This window comes from Apiotrichum porosum, assembly GCF_003942205.1.
Source record: "Apiotrichum porosum strain DSM 27194 chromosome Unknown scaffold_5, whole genome shotgun sequence".
NCBI classification, from domain to species: Eukaryota; Fungi; Basidiomycota; class Tremellomycetes; order Trichosporonales; family Trichosporonaceae; genus Apiotrichum; species Apiotrichum porosum.
Genome location: NW_021167112.1, coordinates 58,189 through 75,204, shown reverse-complemented (window position 1 = coordinate 75,204; position 17,016 = coordinate 58,189). Strand labels below are relative to the sequence as shown.

The window sequence follows — 17,016 nt, the reverse complement described above, 5'->3', positions numbered from 1 at the left end:
GCCCAACAGGCCAACAGTGCAAGGGATTGGTGGTTGCCTTGCAGACGAGATGATACGGGAAGACGGCACGCGGCTAACGGTCATGTGGCGGCCTGTCCAACCGCCCCGCTATTAAACAGCACTGCCTGCCCACATGTGAAGAGTGTTTTCCCGTCCGCCCCCCCCAACTCGCAGAATCATCAACCACTCTACAGACTCAACACATCATGTCGTACGAGCATGAGAAGACCACACCTCCGCATGATGGCTACTACGCCGAGGAGAAGGAGGCCAACCACGGTGTGGTGACGGTCACGGAGCCTCTCGAGGATGACCTTGCCACAACCCACCTCGGTGACCACGGCATCAAGCGTGACCTTGTGAGTGCCCCTCCCAGCCAGCTGGGGCCAACTGGAATCACATTAATGACGCTAACGACATGTAGCCCCCTCGTGTCCTTTCCATGATTGCCATTGCCGGCACCATTGGTACAGGTCTCTTCGTTGGCTCCGGTAACTCGCTCGTCCGCGGTGGCCCCGTCGGTCTGTGGCTCGGTTACTCTATCATGGGTATGGCTGTCGGTATGATGATGACCACCCTTGGTGAAATGTGAGTAAATTGCAACAAAAAGCGGTTCGTGGATGGGATCCTGGGATGCCACTTGCACTCTGATGGAGCCCTTTTTTGCGGCTCCACACGCCGGAAACCGTCTTCTGCGCTCCACCCTGACACCGCACAGGTCTTGTTACGCCCCTAACGTTGGTGGTTTTACTGAGATGGCCACCAAGTATGCCGACCCCGCCCTCGGCTTCATGTCTGGTATCAACTACACCCTCTCAACCGGTTTCGGTATCCCTTCGGAGATCTCCGCTATTGCCGTTCTCTTCACCTACTGGGACCACAACACCGCCCACGCCCCCGCCTACATTGCCCTTTTCATTGTCCTCACTGTTGTACGTTTGGCTGCTCTGTTTGGAGATAACTGGTCCTGACATGATTTCACAGGCCATCAACATTTGCGGTGTCAAGTGGTTTGGCGAGATGGAGTTCGCCTTCGCCATTCTCAAGGTCGTGACCCTCGTTGGTCTGATGATCTTTGCTCTTGTTGCCAACCTTGGTGGTATCCCCCCCAAGCACGAGTACATTGGCGGCAAGTACTGGAGGACCGAGCCCTTCAACGACACCTACCTCAACATTCAACCTGTGGCCCTCGCCCGCTTCTGTGGCTTCTGGTCCGTCTTCACCCAGGCTGCCTTCTCGTACTCGGCCATTGAGGGTATTGGACTCATGGCCGGTGAGGCCCACAACCCCCGCAAGTCGCTCCGTACTGCCATCCGCACTGTCTTCTACCGTATTGTCGGCATTTACGTGCTTGCCACCCTCCTGATCGGCCTCACTGTTTCGCAGTACAGCCCCGACCTCCTCCGTGCTGTCGCCGAGGACGCTGGTACCGCCGGTGCCTCGCCCTTCGTCGTCCTCTGCTCGCAGATGGGTGTCAAGGTCCTCCCCCACATTGTCAACGCCGTTGTCATCACCTCGGCTCTGTCCTCGGGTAATGAGCAGACCTACGCCAACTCGCGTAACCTGATGGCCATGGCCCGTGCCAACCAGCTTCCCAAGGCCTTCCTGAAGACTACCAAGCACGGTGTCCCCTGGGTCGGCGTCTGCGTCTCGGCTGCCTTCTCGCTCCTTGCCTTCCTCTCGGTCTCGAACGGCTCCAACCAGGCCTTCATCTGGCTCTCGAACCTCTCGGCTCTTGCGGGTCTCGTCACCTGGACCCTCATCTGCTTCTCGTACACCCGCTTCCGCAGGGCTTGCGTCGTCCAGGGCGTTGACCGCAACAAGTTCACTTTCAAGGGTTACTTCCAGCCGTACATGGCTTGGTTCTGTGTCATCTTCTTCACCATTATCCTCATCTTCAACGGCTATACCTGCTTCATCCCTACCTTCTCGGTCTCGGACTTCTTCGCCTCGTATGTCACCCTCCTCGTCATCTTCGTTGCTTGGGCTGCGTGGAAGGTCATCAAGCGCACCAAGATGGTCCCCCTCGATGAGATGGACCTTTCGGGTGGTCCCCCCGAGGCCATGCGCGGCACTCGCTACGACCCCACCTTCAACCAGCAGTCGTACCAGTCGTACCAGCACGCTTAAAAATATCTATACTATGACCTATTGTAATGTCCGCGCCGTTTAGTTGTTAGTCGAAGAGAGTGGGTCGAGAGGGCGGTCTGCCATGCATATTGATGCCCCCATAATTGATACCTCGTTACATACACATGGCTCCGGCGAGGATTGCAACACCTCTGATGGTTGAATGTGACTGACATCGAGAGAACGGTCGTTTTTAACACCATGGCCCCGGGTGCCACACTCAAGCCAGGCAGTGTATTACATAAGCCTCATAGACGTTCTTGGCGTGGCTTTTCCATTAATTCTTGCACCTTTATCGTTCTTTTCCTTGGCAGCCTCTTGTGCTGCGGGGAACACAGCAATATGCATACATAACCCTTCGCGTTCGCCGCGGAAATGCGAAGCCACTGCCAAGAGCCATCCAAGGGTGCCTGATGTGTTTCCTTCCAAGTTGCCCGCTGATTGTCGGTTAGGTCCTATCATGATCACGCGGCCCCGTTGGCTTGGCAGGATGCTGACCAGCACATGTCGATCCCGCATGTTTTTTTGGGACTAACAGTGGGATGCCGCGAGTTAAGATAACTACTGGTCCGGCGCACACGTGCCGGTACCGGCTGTTCTGTGTCCAAAGCCGGACGGGTGCCGTGTACAGGCTAAAGAGTCTGCTGATAAAACGGTCGGCCTCTTCACGCAATGCTACTTGCTGTTGACCTGACATGTGACCCCCAATTATGGAAATCGGGAGAGATGTGTCAACTGGCATAAATGTGGTTCCTAATGTGCTAAAGCAGAGAGTAGATCGTAGACTTGGGGTTTATGTCTACCCGGGTGCCACCTTTCCCGCACGCCGGCTAATGGTGACACCATCTCCGCCCCTCGCATTCGCGGACATTTGTCGGGCTTTACACCCTTGCGCATCGCGGTTTGGAACGGAATGAGCTACCCAGTGCGTGCGCTTCAACATGGACAGGGGCCAATTGTCACACGCCGTCAGATTAGTAGTATACCACCACCACTCTTTTGTCGGGGCGGCAGTAACGCACAAGAACGGAGGCACGTGCGGCACCGGAATATCGCTTTATATGTTGCGAGTGGCGGCGATTTCAACCCTTTGCAATGTATGAGAAGCAGCACGGTCACCAGCACAGCCAGAACCCCGTCTGTGCCGAAGCGTAGAATACCGACGCAATGCACAAGGCTACGGCAGATCGCGGCTGGGACAGGTTGTTCAAGGCTTCAGCGACGTGCCGGTCGATAAGAACATTCCAGAGCTACCGCCAGCTACCGTCCTCCGCCGCGCCTGACCGACCCGGCTTGTGACTGTAGATGCCGTTGAGCGCCGTCGTTGACCGTGCATTGCCGCTTATATACAGGTATGTCACGGTATCTGAAGGCCTCCCCTTGTCCGTTTACAGCGACACAGACAGCACAGAGGAAACGAGCTGACGTTGTCCGTCCGCGAAGTAGAAGCGGAGCAAACATCTCCGTCACCCCATTGCCATATTTACCGGCCGCCTGTGGCCGCTCCCTGGGCAATTCCTGACTCTAACCGGTCACATGAGATAAACGCACCCACGATCACCAGCACCCCTGCGGCCGCAGACTGTACACGTCGGATGCCAAGGCAGAAATACTTGCCGACAATCTTGGCTGAATGATTCGGCCGATAACACTCGGCAGGCACATTCCTACTGAGTCAGCTTGATCGAAGACATCGGTCTCGTCTCTCCCTCAAACCGTGTCAGCTGATCAGCTGACTGCAAGGACTACTCGGGTCCCTCACAACGCCAACCCATTCGGAAACGGAAAGCCTCGTGATAGGACGAAACTGGCGCCGTCAGACAACAGTAGAGCGACCATCATGTCCGTTTCCTTGGCTGACGACGAAAGCATGATACACAGACTGTTTCTATCGACGGCTGGAGGCCTGGGCAGCTGCAGCACGGTATTGGAGCCAGGACAACTCGAGTCTGAACCCTGGTGGGATACGGAGACCCCACGGCAACCCGGCAACTAACTGTACAATTAACTGTTATATAACATGTTCACACCAACCGCTGGATAAGATTCCACGCGCATAACACAATGTCTACCACACAGCAACCAGACCTCTACAACGATGACAAAAAGGACCTGTCGCCAGACCACGCCGAGCATGTCGAACATGTCGGCGATGGTGAGAAGGTGACGAATGAGGATATCCTTGCCGAGGCCATGGTCGGCGAGGCTGCCGAACACTCTATGGGTGTCTGGGAGGCCGTGCGCACGTACAAGTGGGCCGTCTTCTGGTCCCTGGCCATGAGCATGTGCATTGTGTGAGTTTGGCCAGTTGCAAGAGGTGGTCCAGAAACTGACTCCGCCAAAGGATGGAAGCTTATGACGTGGGTATCACCGCCTGCCTTGGCAAATGCTGATCGTACTTAGAATGCACTCCTGGGCAACTTGATGGCGCAGCCGGCATTCAGAGAGCGCTTTGGCACATATGTGTGAGTGCTGCCAAACTCCAATTCCAGTGCTAAGATAGCAGGGGCGAAACCTCGGGATATGTTATCTCCGCGCCATGGCAGACCGGACTTACCCAAGCCCCCATTGTAGGGTGTATCATCGGCGTCATCATAACTGGCGAGGTCGCCACCAAGTGGGGATACAAGAAGTCGGCCCTTGGGGCCCTCGTCATCATGAACCTTGTGATATTCGCGACCTTCTTTGCTGAGTCCCTCCCCGTACTCCTCGTTGGCGAGTTCCTGTGTGGCCTGCCATGGGGTGCCTTTGTGAGTGATGATCCTGTGCCACTGTGACCTTACTCAGATCGTTGTTGCGCCCTCTTATGCTTCTGAAGTCGCCCCACTTCCTCTGCGTGGTATTCTTACAATCTGGATCCAAGTCTGCTGGTGTATTGGCCAGTTTTTTGCCTCGGGAGTGCTCTATGCTTTGGAGAGCAGAAACGACAAGGTGGGTCAACGCTGTCAAAATTTGTTTGTATCCGTCAATGCTAATCACCCAGTGGGCTTATAAAATCCCCTTCGCCTTGCAATGGGTCTGGCCACTGCCTCTGATGGCCATGATTTCATTTGCTCCAGAGTCACCATGGTGGCTCGTTCGCGCCGGACGCCTGGAGGATGCTGAGGATGTTGTCGAGCGCCTGGGCGGCAACCACTCGCGGGCCAGCCCGAAGGACACCGTAGCCACAATGGTGCGAACCAATGCGATCGAAATGGCCGAGACCGCTGGCACTACCTACGCCGACTGCTTCAAGGGTACCGACCTGCGCCGCACCTGGATTACCTGCTTTATCCATTCGTTTGCCAACTTCACCGGTCTACTCCTCAGCAACCTCGGAACGTACTTTTTCACAGTCGCTGGTCTTCCCAGCAAGCAAGCCTTCGCACTTGGTCTGGGCACTACTGGAATCCAGTTTGTGGCTGTCCTCGGCTCCTGGTGGCTCTCTACTCGTGCAGGCCGTCGATCCATGTATCTCGGTGGCCTGGCATTCAACATCGTCGTCCTCGGTCTCATTGGAACTCTGGCGTGCCTCAAACAGACAACTCCCATCCTCTGGGCCCAAGGTGTGCTCCTCATCTTGATCTCTTTTCAGTGGGGATTTACAATGGGTCCCATCACGTACACGACGATTGGCGAAACCTCTTCAGTGCGCCTGCGCGCCAAGACTGTCGGACTCTCCAGGGACGCGTACTATTTGTCATACATCCCACTTAGCATTAGTGAGCTGCGCACTCCCGAATGCCCCGAAACAAGCTAACAACACCGCATAGTCAACTCGTACATGCTCAACCCCACGGGCTGGAATATGGTCGGGAAGAGTGCATGGGTGTGGTGCGGCACAGCGACCTGTCTGTGGATCCTCTGCTACTTCGAATTTCCAGAATTCAAGGACCGAAGTTTCCGCGAGATTGACATTCTCTTCCACCGTCATGTGCCGGCACGCAGGTTCAAGTCTATCAAGGTTGACGAAAGCGTTGACGAGTGAGGTATGGTTCAGAACATAAAACTGCAGCTCTTAAAGACAGAATGTGGAAGTAGAAAGGTGGATGTGATCATGTCTGAATTTTGGTCAATTTCCATTTGCGCCACTATCGTTCAGTATTGCACAAGGACGCAGCGAGACCCGCACCTTCATCTACTGCCCGGCCTTGTCCAAAAGTCCAGCCAGTACACAGCTAATCAGCAGCGGATATACAGACATATACATGGGTTAAATGTTACCAGGTGTCTACAGACTTAGAGACCCCTCCTGCTGTGCGGGCAAAGACATTCTTAGAAGTCGGTCTTCAGCAATGAGTTGGTCAGAGCCCAGAGCTTCTTGGCACCCTTCTTATCCTTTCCATAGTCCGAAATCTTGGTGAGATCCATAAAGTCCAACTTGCCGTCATCCGGCTTGGCGAGCTGGGAGTCGGCGAGGTAACCGCCGTTAATATCGTCCATGCGTGGGTCGAGGGCGGCAGTGAGGGTGGTAGCGGCACCTTCTGGGATGGACTTCCACAGGCCAGTGGACATGTTGGGGGTGAGGTCGGGGTTGAGGAAGGCCTTGTACAGCGCAAGGTCTTCCTCCGTGGCGTGACGGCTGAGGTTGGTCATGATGGCTCCAGGCTGAGGAAATGGTCAGTACGCGGGACCAGTGACGGGGGAGACTCCACTCACGTGAAGCGAAATGGCTACCAGGCCGTCCTTGCCATAACGCTCAGAGAGCTCGAGAGCGTGGAGCATGTTGGCGGTCTTGGACTGGCCGTATGATTCCCTCTTGTGGTACGCCTTGCCCTCAGAGAATCCCGGGTCGTCGAAGCGGATGTCGCTGTACCTGTGTCCGGCTGAGGAGACATTGACAATGCGCGGGTGGGGGGTCTTGAGTATGGCGGGAAGGAGCAAGTTGGTGAGAAGCCATGGGCCGAGGTAGTTGACGCCAAACTGCTTCTCAAATCCGTCCGAGGTGGTACCGTAGGGGCACATCATGACAGCAGCGTTGTTGATGAGGATATCGGGGTTTCCGAGGGCGAGAATCTCGGGAGCGGCCTTGCGAACGGAGGCGACCGAGTCAAAGTCGACGACAACGGAAGCGAGTTTGGCGTGAGGCGACTCCTTGAGAATGTCGTCGCGGGCCTTTTGGAGCTTGACAGGGTCACGGGTCGCGAGGACAAGGAGTTTGGGCTCCTTGGTGGCCAGAGCGCGAGCAGTCTCGAATCCGAGGCCACCGGGGCTGACACCAGTGACCACGACTGAGAGTGTGAGTTCCAGTCGCAGAAGCCAGGGACACGTCTGCAGACTCACTCATACGGCCCTTGACCGCGTCCGGAAAGGTGTCGACCACCTGCTGGGCCGTGGTGTTCTTGTCAAACTTGTCTCCGGGCTGCGACATTGTGGATGTGATTGAGAGTGCTTGGAGCGGGTGAGAATCAAGATGAATATGAGAGAGTGTGGGGGTCTACCACCGGCTCTGCTTTCACCAGTATTTATGCGGCAAGGTGTCGCGTAAAGACAAGACTGCTGCATGCCGATATTTTGGGTCCTGTTCCCCAGTGGCCAGTGGCCAGTTGTCACCAAGGCCGCCGGCGCGGCCTTGCCACACGTGACGTCACATCTAACTGGCATTAGCTGGCTGGCCGCTGGTGGAGGTCCCCCGCCGGCGAGGCCGCGGCAAAATTACGGATCAACAGTGTATTTCCGCGGCCGCGTGGCATGACCGTCGGCCTCGCGGCGTCGCCAACGCCAGGCCGGCCAGGCCTATAGATATCCTCGTGGCCGTGGAGACGTCGCCCGGCCTCCCCATACGCGATCACACATGGCCGGCGGTCCAGCGAGCACAGAACACGGCCTTTGGGGTGCTCCTTCCAGATGAATGGAGAGGCTGATTCATCCTTTGGACGTTGTAAAGTCCCTCATAGGGATCACAGGCCTCATCTTGCTAGCGTTGACAGCACCGCATCGTTGCTTTCAACACGTCGACTTCGTCCCCATTGCTCTGCACCTCACGCTGGATACATCGAAGCCCACCATCCACTTCACGACGCTGGCGCAACAGCTCCGGCTCAGCATCGGCAGATGCCATCTGTCAAATGTGATTGAACATCAGAACTTGGGCTGGTTGGCTGAGGCGACCGTTCCGAAACAACCAGCCCCACTGGTCGGTCATTGGGCCTAATATTGACATCGCAAACCTAACACCATGCCCATCTCTGACCTCTGCTTACATTATTCTCCCTTTGACTGTTATCAGGTGTTCAGCCTATTCCGTAACCATGAGGAGCTGGCGCAGCGAGCTGCAAGTGTGGCTCGCTGCTGGCCAGACTTCTGAAATCTCATCGAGCGCCTTTTGGACATATGCCAGGTCGACGACCGCACGCGCACGTTCTGCTTCGGAGACGGAGGGCAGGCCGCTGGCTTGGAGGACGAGCATGGAGCCACAGACATATAGTATGCTGCAATGTCAGCTTCATCCCAAAGGTGAGGCCCATTGGTTGTGTGCCAGGTGCTCTCTACTCACTGCTGCCATGAGAATGGTGTTTTCGTAACACCAACCGTGGCGCTCAAGTACCGAGACTGGGTAACAATATCGGCCGCCGCACCGAGACAAGCCTGGATGGCCATCTCGTGGATACCAGACCGTTCACCGAGCTCGAGAATGTACGGGCGGAAAAGTATGATCACGTACGTCGCGTACATGCCATGGGTTGTGACGATGCTGGCGACGGTCAGTCCTTTGGTACTTTCGGAGCAAAACTCACCTTGGGTGCAGTGTATTGCCTGCCGTGGGGCGGATACGTGGCGGCCACTGAAGGTTGTCTGGCAGCTGTTCACGCCAACTAAACATGCGTTCGGCAATGACCTTTACGCGAGCGACGCGGTGCGCGAGGGGTGCACGCATGGTGTGGTTGCAGTGGAGTGCCTGGAGACCATAGTCGCTCATCTCGACGTGGTAGTGGAACATTTCAGAGTTGTCACGATCGGGGCCTTCAAGGTCGGTACGGATGAGTGGAAGACGCTGGTCGGCGTGTTCACGAAGTGGTAGTGGATCCTGAAAGTCAGACTCTTGTCGCCAAAGGCGGGAGGAAGGCCCTCGTCGATGACACTTACCTGACTGTAATAAGAACTGTGCCATGCCGCTGATGCCGTTAGTCGACGAGCTCTAACGAGAGGTGCTTCAAGCTCACAGAGGTTGAGGATGCTGCCGTACGCATCCCTCCGGGCGACATCCAGAGCCCCATCCACGGCCATACCAATCTCCGCAAGTTGAAAGTCGCACTGACGATGGAGGCGCAGATCTTGCGTAAGAGTGAGCGCCGTAGAGTAGAGGGTTGTGCCAATGGAACTGGTGGGTCAGAATACACACAGAACATGGGTACCTACTCTTTGAGAATTCCCGTGTGGTACTGTGAGAGGGTGAACACACCCCAGATGGTGCTAATGCGCGGATCGGCGACCTCGTCGGCCATCATCTGCAGTGACTTGTATGCGAACGCATGTCCGCGCTCGGCAACTGCGTCGTCCGTGTAGTAGAGGGACAGCACGGACGGGTCTTTCATGTAACGCCATCCAACAGAGAGGACTGCCAAGTGACACATTGGCGAAAAGTAGATGCCGCCTAAGAGTAAGCAGTGCGATGAGCGATTGGCAACTCACGAGCCATTGGGTCCGCCTCCATCTCCTGCATGAACCTGTCCTGGAAGGAGTTGACACCAAAGCTGAGGAGGTGCGCAAAGCAGAGGTCGATGAGGCGGGCATGGTGCGCCGGGTCAAGCGGGAAGGGGAGGTACGGCGCAAGATAGCCACGGCGGTTGGGTGGGTGGGATACGAGCGCGTCGAGAGCCTTTTGCCAGTCCGGAACAAGGTGGGCCGGCGAGTAGAACGTTGCCGCCGGGTACAGGTGGAGGTTGCCAGTGGGGGCAAGGACCAGCCGGCCAGTGCCGAACGGCTGCCACTCCGGGTCGTCAGAGTCGACGTCAAAGTACTCTCGCGATGCGGGCGGCGGAATGGTAGGCGCTGGGAGGGGTGCGTTGGGAATCGAGCTGGAACCAGTGGTTTGATCTAGAGCGGCCTCCTTGGACTGCCCGGCGCGCGCGTTGACGACGAGGGCATCCGCAAGCGCCTTCTCGAGGGCATTCACGCGGTCCTGGAGCATCTCGATGCGGCGCTTGGCCGTGCGGTCGCTGGGCATTAGAATCGCAGTTTCAATGGTTGACTGCACCGGTACTCACGTGAGACGTCCATCCGCGATGGTAGAGTACACACAGTCTTTGCCGAGACGTACGCACAAGGAGCACGCGGGAGACTCGCCTTAGCGCGGGTCAGCATTCCCACCATCCGCCCTCGGTGTTTGTTGTGTGTGCCCACCTGAACACTTGGACTTGCGTGTGCGACACTGCTCGCATGCACGGGATACATTGCGGCGGGTGGCTGCACGAACACGGACACGATCGGGACCTGCTGCCGAGGGTGTGCTTGCAGCCTCCAAGCTGTCGAATGCGTCCCCCTCGTCGCCCATGCCGCCGTAGTTGAAATCGTCGTCGGCGTATCCTAGGGCGGATGGGCCGCTCCCTCCGCTGCCCATGGTCAAGGTTGGATCGGGGAGGTCGTCATCCACCGTCGGCGGGGTCGGGAGAAGATGTTTACCAGGTGGTGGTTCTAGATTCATGGGATGTGTGCAGACTGGGAAGGGATATGAGAAGGAGTGCAAAGGGGAGAAAAGGTGAGATGATGTACTGTAGCCGTCATCCCGCCCTCTGATGGCGGCCCCCGGATCATGGTGGTCGCCGGTCCTCCGCGGGGTCCCCGCAATACTGGGCCGACAGGCAGACCAGCGGGTCGACGGGGTTGACCCCACCCAGCGTCCGACGCTCGTATGCTTGTGGTGCTGGCCATCTCATTGACGAGTGCTCTGTCCTAGACGTCATGTCCTCGCTACATGCCTATACTGCGCTGTGGAGAAAGCCACTGGATCACTGGACGACGGAGGCTCGGTTGACCCGTAGTTATCCGCAACTGGCTTTCGAACTGGCGGCCCGTCCCCCTCTCTTTCCCTTTCCTCGGGCCTGGTGACCAAAGGGCCAGCCAGACAGCAACACCGTGCCATAGATCCACAGAGGCATCGTCCTCACTGCAGGCCGTGCACCTTGAGCTCCTTTGACGAGTTATTAGGGCGGGGACCTTGGACAAGCGGCCAGCAGCCGGCGGAGGCGGGCGGGGAATAAATCTGATGATCTCGAAGCGCCAGAGCAGCGTTTCCAGCTGCGCAGTGCATGTTCTATTCGATCTGTTCCATCTGTCCATGTCGCTTGATGACCAGCTGCTTGGACAACAACTCGGCCTCGGTTGACTACGCTCCATGGCTGGATCGCTGGACTCGATGCCTGACACGGATGTCCCGCATCGTGGCCAAAGTGCTCGCACCGTGGCAAACAGTGCAACCTTTTGCTGCTACTTCCTGCGCCTAAACGGGGTGCCATCCCTAAGCCAGTCCCAACGAGCAGAGTGGACAAATGACAGTGGCCAGTGGACGCAGTGGACGCGTCCGTCCGGGCCGCTGCTGCTGGCGCCGCCGCCTCGCACAGCCCTACACAGGTATAGGGAGTGCTCGCCATGCACCGCGGCGCAGGGTTTATGCACCTCGCTTCGCAAAGTGCGCGTCCAGGTCGGCGAGCAGCGCGCACAGGCCACTTGCCTTGGTGCACCACACATTGAAGACGTTGTTCTCACTCACCTGTCTCTCTATGCATTCGTCCATCATGTTGCTACGCTTTGGCAGCCTGGCCACCTTGCCCCTCCTCGTCACTGCCATAGGCGTCACCGGGCCTCTCACTTTCACCAAAACCATCCAACCGCTCGCTCACCAGAATGTCATAATCGAGTGGACCGGCGGTGTCCCGCCGTACAACTTGTTCGTTGCGATGGCTCTTACTCCCCACGCTGACATCAGAAACGCCGTCATTTACCTCGATCCCCCCACAATTGAGCGCATTGCGGCCAACACGACGGGAATTATCGCCCCATACTTTGTCAACCAGCCCTCTGGCGAACGCATCCAGTTTCAACTGAGCGACGCCAGCCAGACCAACGTGTACCAGACAACATCTGTGGCCAGCGCGACACACTCGAATACAAACTTGATCCTCGGTGTCGTCTTTGGGTGTGTGTGCGGCATCATTGCAGGTCTTGGCGTGTGGGCACATATCCGGCGCAGAAGGAGGAAGAACCTTGTTCTCCTGCAACCCGAAACCTCGTTCTCGTCGACGGCCGCGATGGTGCCGATGAGTGCGATGCCCCCGACACCCACCATCGTGGTGCACGCCGATGATGCGCTGTACCACAACAACCCTCCACCCCCTGCCTATGCAGAACACGCACCGGGGCGGACATGGGGCTAATGAGAGGTGTGCAGTGGGTTGTTGAGCGGAATGCGGCGTTGAAAGTCGACTCTTCGCCACGCATCCCCGAACATGGCAAAAGTCCATTCAGCTGTACGGCGCAGTGGCCACCACAACGACTGGAACGAAGATACCACGACGACAACAAGGGCCTCCGGCACAACGAGCACCCAAGAACTTCCCAATATCGGTTCCTATCTATATTCACCCGCATCTCCTTGGTAATTTGCGCTACAGATGTTAACCGTGTGGTATCCAAGTACCTACTTGAGTTGAGCGTTCAGAGTTCTGTCTACAATGAAGAACTTACACACTGATCGCTGAACTTGCGAAAAAGGGTCCACACAGCTGTGTGCTCAGATGTGGAGAGCGCGGGCGTCTCTTCTGGTCCAGCCATCACCACGGATCGTTTGTAAGCACGGGCCCGCCGAGACGTGGACGGACGACCGCACCAGAGGGCAAATGTCGGGCCTACAATCGTCGTCAACATCAAACCAATTAAGCAACTTACATCTTGTTGTGTTGACGGCAGCGTGCACTCGTCAATGTCGGACACTATCACAGAGACATGTTTGCCACCTCGAACTAGTCTGGCCATGGGCAAGGATGGTCCTTCAGTGTCTGTCAGAGGCGTAACTGATCGTGGGGACGAAGTCTCAGATGAAGAGAGCGGCGAGGGATGAGCCGACGTCGCTTTGATGAGGCTAAGTGGTCAGTGACAGGGGGCAACGTGGAAGGCCACTTACACTGTCCAGCCACACATCCATTCGCAGTGTTGCTCAAAGTTTTCGGCGTCGGCGGACTCCATGAACTGAACGGTCGCCTCCCAGGCGAAGTATGGGCTTGTGGGGACCGCCTCATCGATGATGTAGGGTGCCAGATATTCGACACGGCCCCAGACAACGAGCTCGTCGTAGAGCTTGCTGGGAAGCGGGGCGGGCGCCGGCCACCCATTGCCATGGCAACACCATTCTGTCCACTGTGGGCGGCTACTCGTAGAACATGACTGCAAAGGTGTGATGCCGCGTACAAGACGCTGTGCTCCGATGAGCGACCGTGGTGGGCTGGACGCGGCGGGCAGTTTGAAGTTTATTCCCGTCGCGTCGAAGACAGGGTGGTAGTTGAGGATGGCCTTGGCCTTTTGGGCGGCCGACGTACTGGGAAAGTAAAGAAAAGCTGGGACATGTCAGGTAAGAGGCTGGATAGATGTGGTTGGTACATGCCGTTGTTATACTGGGCGTCGTCGGGAACGAGGTTTGGCTGGGACGGGTCAAGTTGGATGTCGTGCTGTCCGCATTCGTCGATCACGACAGCATCGAGGTCGGTGAGAGGGAGGTCCTTGGGAATGCGGGTAACTGTGACGGTGCTGTCTAATGATACAGCGTGCTGGGGCGATGGCATTGCTGGTGGCCTGCCTGGTGGATGGATGGATGGGTGAGACGTTTGGATAATGGATGAGAGATCATATATGACAGATGAGTGGCGAACAACGGCCGGCTCTTCATATCTGCCTCCATGTACACAGCTATTTGCTACTTGTCGTCGACACAGTTCGCGATGCAGTCTGCCAGTGGGGCGAAACCCTCCCTGTCCTCTCAGCGTCGGTCTTGGGGGGTATAATACACTTGCAACAATCATACAGGCAATACGTGTCATACTGCCCCAAAGCGTACTCCTCCCCTCTCACGGTCAAGACGACCCCGAAGGGGAACAGCCTACCAGCGCTCCCCCGTCCAACAACAACAACACGGGCGGCACTGCCGTTTTACGGCTCGCTGGTCCTCAGGTACCTTTCCACGCCGAGACTGGTGGCCTGTGGACAACAACCAGCCTGCAGCCTTCCTCTGCTGGCACTACTGCCCGGCTCCCCCTCTCATCCGGCGGTATACCACACATTCGACGACATCGACGCGCTCACAACGTGCGGATAGTCGGATCCCTGTCTGGAACGGCTTTCCGAAGACGAAACGGGCCAAGCTCGCTGCTTCACCTATACACCTATCTACCGTGAAACATTGGCCCAGACGGGCTGAGCGCACCCCACAGCGCCGCGTCAACCCATTCGTTTGCATGCCGAGAACAAGCGGAAGAGATACTGGCGCACAGGAGAAGCACCCCCGTCCCCTCCCCAACGCCACCTGCTTCCTGGTACCTGGGTACAGTGCTCGTGCGTTCGCTATGACTACTCGCGCTCCTGACGCCATACAGGAAGCCATGGCGCTACAGCAAGGCCCAATGCGCACAAGCACGTAGAGACTGTGTGAAGGCGAGGTGGGAGAACCACAGCTGAGATGGAGGTACCCGAGGCATGTGCAGATCTGTTGTGGACAATGAAGCAAAGTGGCACACAAAAGATCGCTGATGGATGTCCTCTCCATTTGCAGCGTTGCTGACACGCGGCAAAGACAGCGAATCATACCTACTGCCCATCAATCTGTCCTTGTCCCATCACTTGTCCACCAGTCTTGAACTCTTGCCTCTCGTAGAAGACAAGGGATGCCCATCCCTTCTTAAGCCGAGGCGCGCGCCACCACCAAACGCCTTTCGCCATGTCCGCCCCTCGCCCTGTGTTGCACACCTCTCCACCTCTTCCCGACTCATCTAGTCCTCTTCCTCACCCATCACCACCTCAGTCTCCGTCATCCATCCCACCATCGCCTCCAGTCTCGCCATCCCGCCAGCATTCGCAACTCCCACCAGGCTCCCCCGGCTGGCTGCAACGGTTCAACACACTCTTGAGTCTCAACTCTCCCAGCTCACCCAAGCCAAAGCCCAGCCTCAAACTCGAGCTCGGTTCCAACGCCAACACACCCAGAGGTCGTAGCAACACGGTAGTGTTCACGGGGAGCCCGACACAGCTGTCCCCTTCATCACTCAGCTTGGCCAACCCCCCACCTCCGACCGCGGTACCGCACATCACTCCCGGCGTCGGCCTCGGTATCTCGATGGGACCCAAGAAACTCACAAAGCCCGATGCCCTCAAACCGGCAGCTCCGCCTCCCAGTGCTTCTGCCCCGGCTGTCGCAGCCTCCACGGCGGCCGACCGCCCCAAACTTCGCCGCTCATCCACCTCGCGCACTGCCGCCGCCGGCGCCGCGCTGCCTCCGCCGCCGCACCCGACCGTGGCCAAGTTCCGCTCACTCGTCCTGAAAAACAGCAAGCTCGTTTCTGCACTTTTGTGGGGACCGTGGGACAAGACTGCGCGCAAGGCGCTGCACGCGTGTGCAGTCAAGGTCGACCCGGATATTGTGTTTGACCCGGCATACACGGCCGTCATCCAGCGCGAGGCGTCAACCAACGCGATTTTGGTCAGCGGCGAGATTGAGCGGTTGCTGGCCAAGCGAGCGGACGAGCTGGACGCTGAGAATGTGAGTATACTCTTGGTCAAGGCGGTCGGCGGCAAGTGGGGTGTCAGATGGAGTGTCAAATGGCGATGAGACGAGATGAAACTGCAGCTGATAGCACACGTAGGCGCCGTCGGTCGTGTCCACGGACGGACTGGAGCTGGATGAAAAGAGGCCGGCATGGAAGAAGCTCCTCTGTCGCTGAACGTGCTGGCACCCACTGTTGGGCGCCAAGGGTGGGGGTGTAGATGGCAATGTCGCTCATGTCCATGTCGTCAGTGCCCCGCACCACATCTCCCTGCGTTAATAATGTCTCCCCTCACGACCTGTTATGACTGATGAGATTGTACTGCGGTTCGAAATGTCACAATTGCTGTTGACGTGTGTGGGTCGTCGTGGAGTGTGGTATGCCACTGGCCACTGGTCAACGCTTGCCTGTCGTAGCCACAATGTCAAGGAAGAGTATGCCTCCCTTTGGCAGAGCATACTTGGTTTTGCTGTGGAACACAGCCTTCACCTGTGCGGTCGGCTGGATGTGCAGGTGTGTGTGCCGGGGTGCCACGAGAGTGTGGCTGAGGACACTGCCAGGGAGCGGTGCATGGTTGGAGCCATGGTGAGTAGAGGCGGACAGAGTGTGCAAGGCCAATGACAGAGGCATGGGCGACGGTGTTGGAAAGGGAGGGCACACCGGTCCAAGAAGTCTCCCCTGCGGATACAATCCAGTGGCCAGTGGCCAGTGGACGACAGTGTCGAGTAGCACACTGCCCCTGGCCATCTCATATGCCACTCACTGCGTAACAGCCATCCGTGCGGGTGCTGCGGGTAACAAGGAGCCAGACGGCCGTGTCTCCAGCAGGAACCGGGACGCGTCGCGCCCTTTGTCGCGTTTCGCGTCACGAAACATGGACATGGGGAACAGGGGACATGAGAAGTGGAGGAGGAAGTAGGATGGGCCTGCGTCCTGGACATTGTGGACGGTGGACAAAGGCGTGTTCGCTTGACTGAACATTGACTCATGGGGGAACACATTGTGCGTCGCGGTGACCCGCCGCACCGCCGCGGCATGGTGTTTTCAGGCGCAACGAGAAACACACAACAGTACACACCCAGCGTTGCAGACGGTTCATGACGGTCTCTAGTATGTATCTCCATGGTGGCCAACGGAAGCTAATTTTAGGTGCCCCGTCAAT

General features: G+C 57.3%; 7 protein-coding genes across 7 annotated transcripts; 4 read left to right on the top strand and 3 right to left on the bottom strand.

Moving 5' to 3' along the window:
* Positions 1 to 206: 206 nt before the first annotated feature.
* On the top strand, positions 207 to 2,130 carry EHS24_007320 (uncharacterized protein; the record flags this gene model as incomplete). The annotated part of the gene is made up of 4 exons (XM_028622692.1): positions 207 to 359; positions 425 to 588; positions 719 to 932; positions 985 to 2,130. The coding sequence occupies 4 exons, from the start codon at positions 207 to 209 to the stop codon at positions 2,128 to 2,130; spliced, it is 1,677 nt and encodes a 558-aa protein (XP_028476585.1).
* A 2,064-nt stretch (positions 2,131 to 4,194) lies between these two features.
* EHS24_007319 (uncharacterized protein) lies at positions 4,195 to 6,097 on the top strand (the record flags this gene model as incomplete). Its single annotated transcript, XM_028622691.1, has 7 exons — positions 4,195 to 4,424; positions 4,475 to 4,490; positions 4,534 to 4,595; positions 4,637 to 4,880; positions 4,918 to 5,061; positions 5,114 to 5,831; positions 5,883 to 6,097. 7 exons carry the CDS (start codon positions 4,195 to 4,197, stop codon positions 6,095 to 6,097), a joined length of 1,629 nt encoding a protein of 542 aa, XP_028476584.1.
* Positions 6,098 to 6,384: 287 nt separating this feature from the next.
* EHS24_007318 (uncharacterized protein) lies at positions 6,385 to 7,480 on the bottom strand (the record flags this gene model as incomplete). Its single annotated transcript, XM_028622690.1, has 3 exons — positions 6,385 to 6,717; positions 6,769 to 7,340; positions 7,393 to 7,480. The coding sequence occupies 3 exons, from the start codon at positions 7,478 to 7,480 to the stop codon at positions 6,385 to 6,387; spliced, it is 993 nt and encodes a 330-aa protein (XP_028476583.1).
* Positions 7,481 to 8,347: 867 nt separating this feature from the next.
* On the bottom strand, positions 8,348 to 10,753 carry EHS24_007317 (uncharacterized protein; the record flags this gene model as incomplete). The annotated part of the gene is made up of 9 exons (XM_028622689.1): positions 8,348 to 8,540; positions 8,606 to 8,803; positions 8,847 to 9,136; positions 9,196 to 9,224; positions 9,273 to 9,430; positions 9,469 to 9,667; positions 9,742 to 10,268; positions 10,317 to 10,353; positions 10,453 to 10,753. 9 exons carry the CDS (start codon positions 10,751 to 10,753, stop codon positions 8,348 to 8,350), a joined length of 1,932 nt encoding a protein of 643 aa, XP_028476582.1.
* Positions 10,754 to 11,843: 1,090 nt separating this feature from the next.
* Positions 11,844 to 12,482, top strand: EHS24_007316 (uncharacterized protein; the record flags this gene model as incomplete). The annotated part of the gene is made up of 2 exons (XM_028622688.1): positions 11,844 to 11,995; positions 12,035 to 12,482. 2 exons carry the CDS (start codon positions 11,844 to 11,846, stop codon positions 12,480 to 12,482), a joined length of 600 nt encoding a protein of 199 aa, XP_028476581.1.
* Positions 12,483 to 12,878: 396 nt separating this feature from the next.
* EHS24_007315 (uncharacterized protein) lies at positions 12,879 to 13,883 on the bottom strand (the record flags this gene model as incomplete). Its single annotated transcript, XM_028622687.1, has 5 exons — positions 12,879 to 12,953; positions 12,994 to 13,186; positions 13,229 to 13,401; positions 13,513 to 13,639; positions 13,702 to 13,883. The coding sequence occupies 5 exons, from the start codon at positions 13,881 to 13,883 to the stop codon at positions 12,879 to 12,881; spliced, it is 750 nt and encodes a 249-aa protein (XP_028476580.1).
* Positions 13,884 to 15,031: 1,148 nt separating this feature from the next.
* Positions 15,032 to 15,919, top strand: EHS24_007314 (uncharacterized protein; the record flags this gene model as incomplete). The annotated part of the gene is made up of 1 exon (XM_028622686.1): positions 15,032 to 15,919. One exon carries the CDS (start codon positions 15,032 to 15,034, stop codon positions 15,917 to 15,919), a length of 888 nt encoding a protein of 295 aa, XP_028476579.1.
* Between the last annotated feature and the right edge of the window lie 1,097 nt (positions 15,920 to 17,016).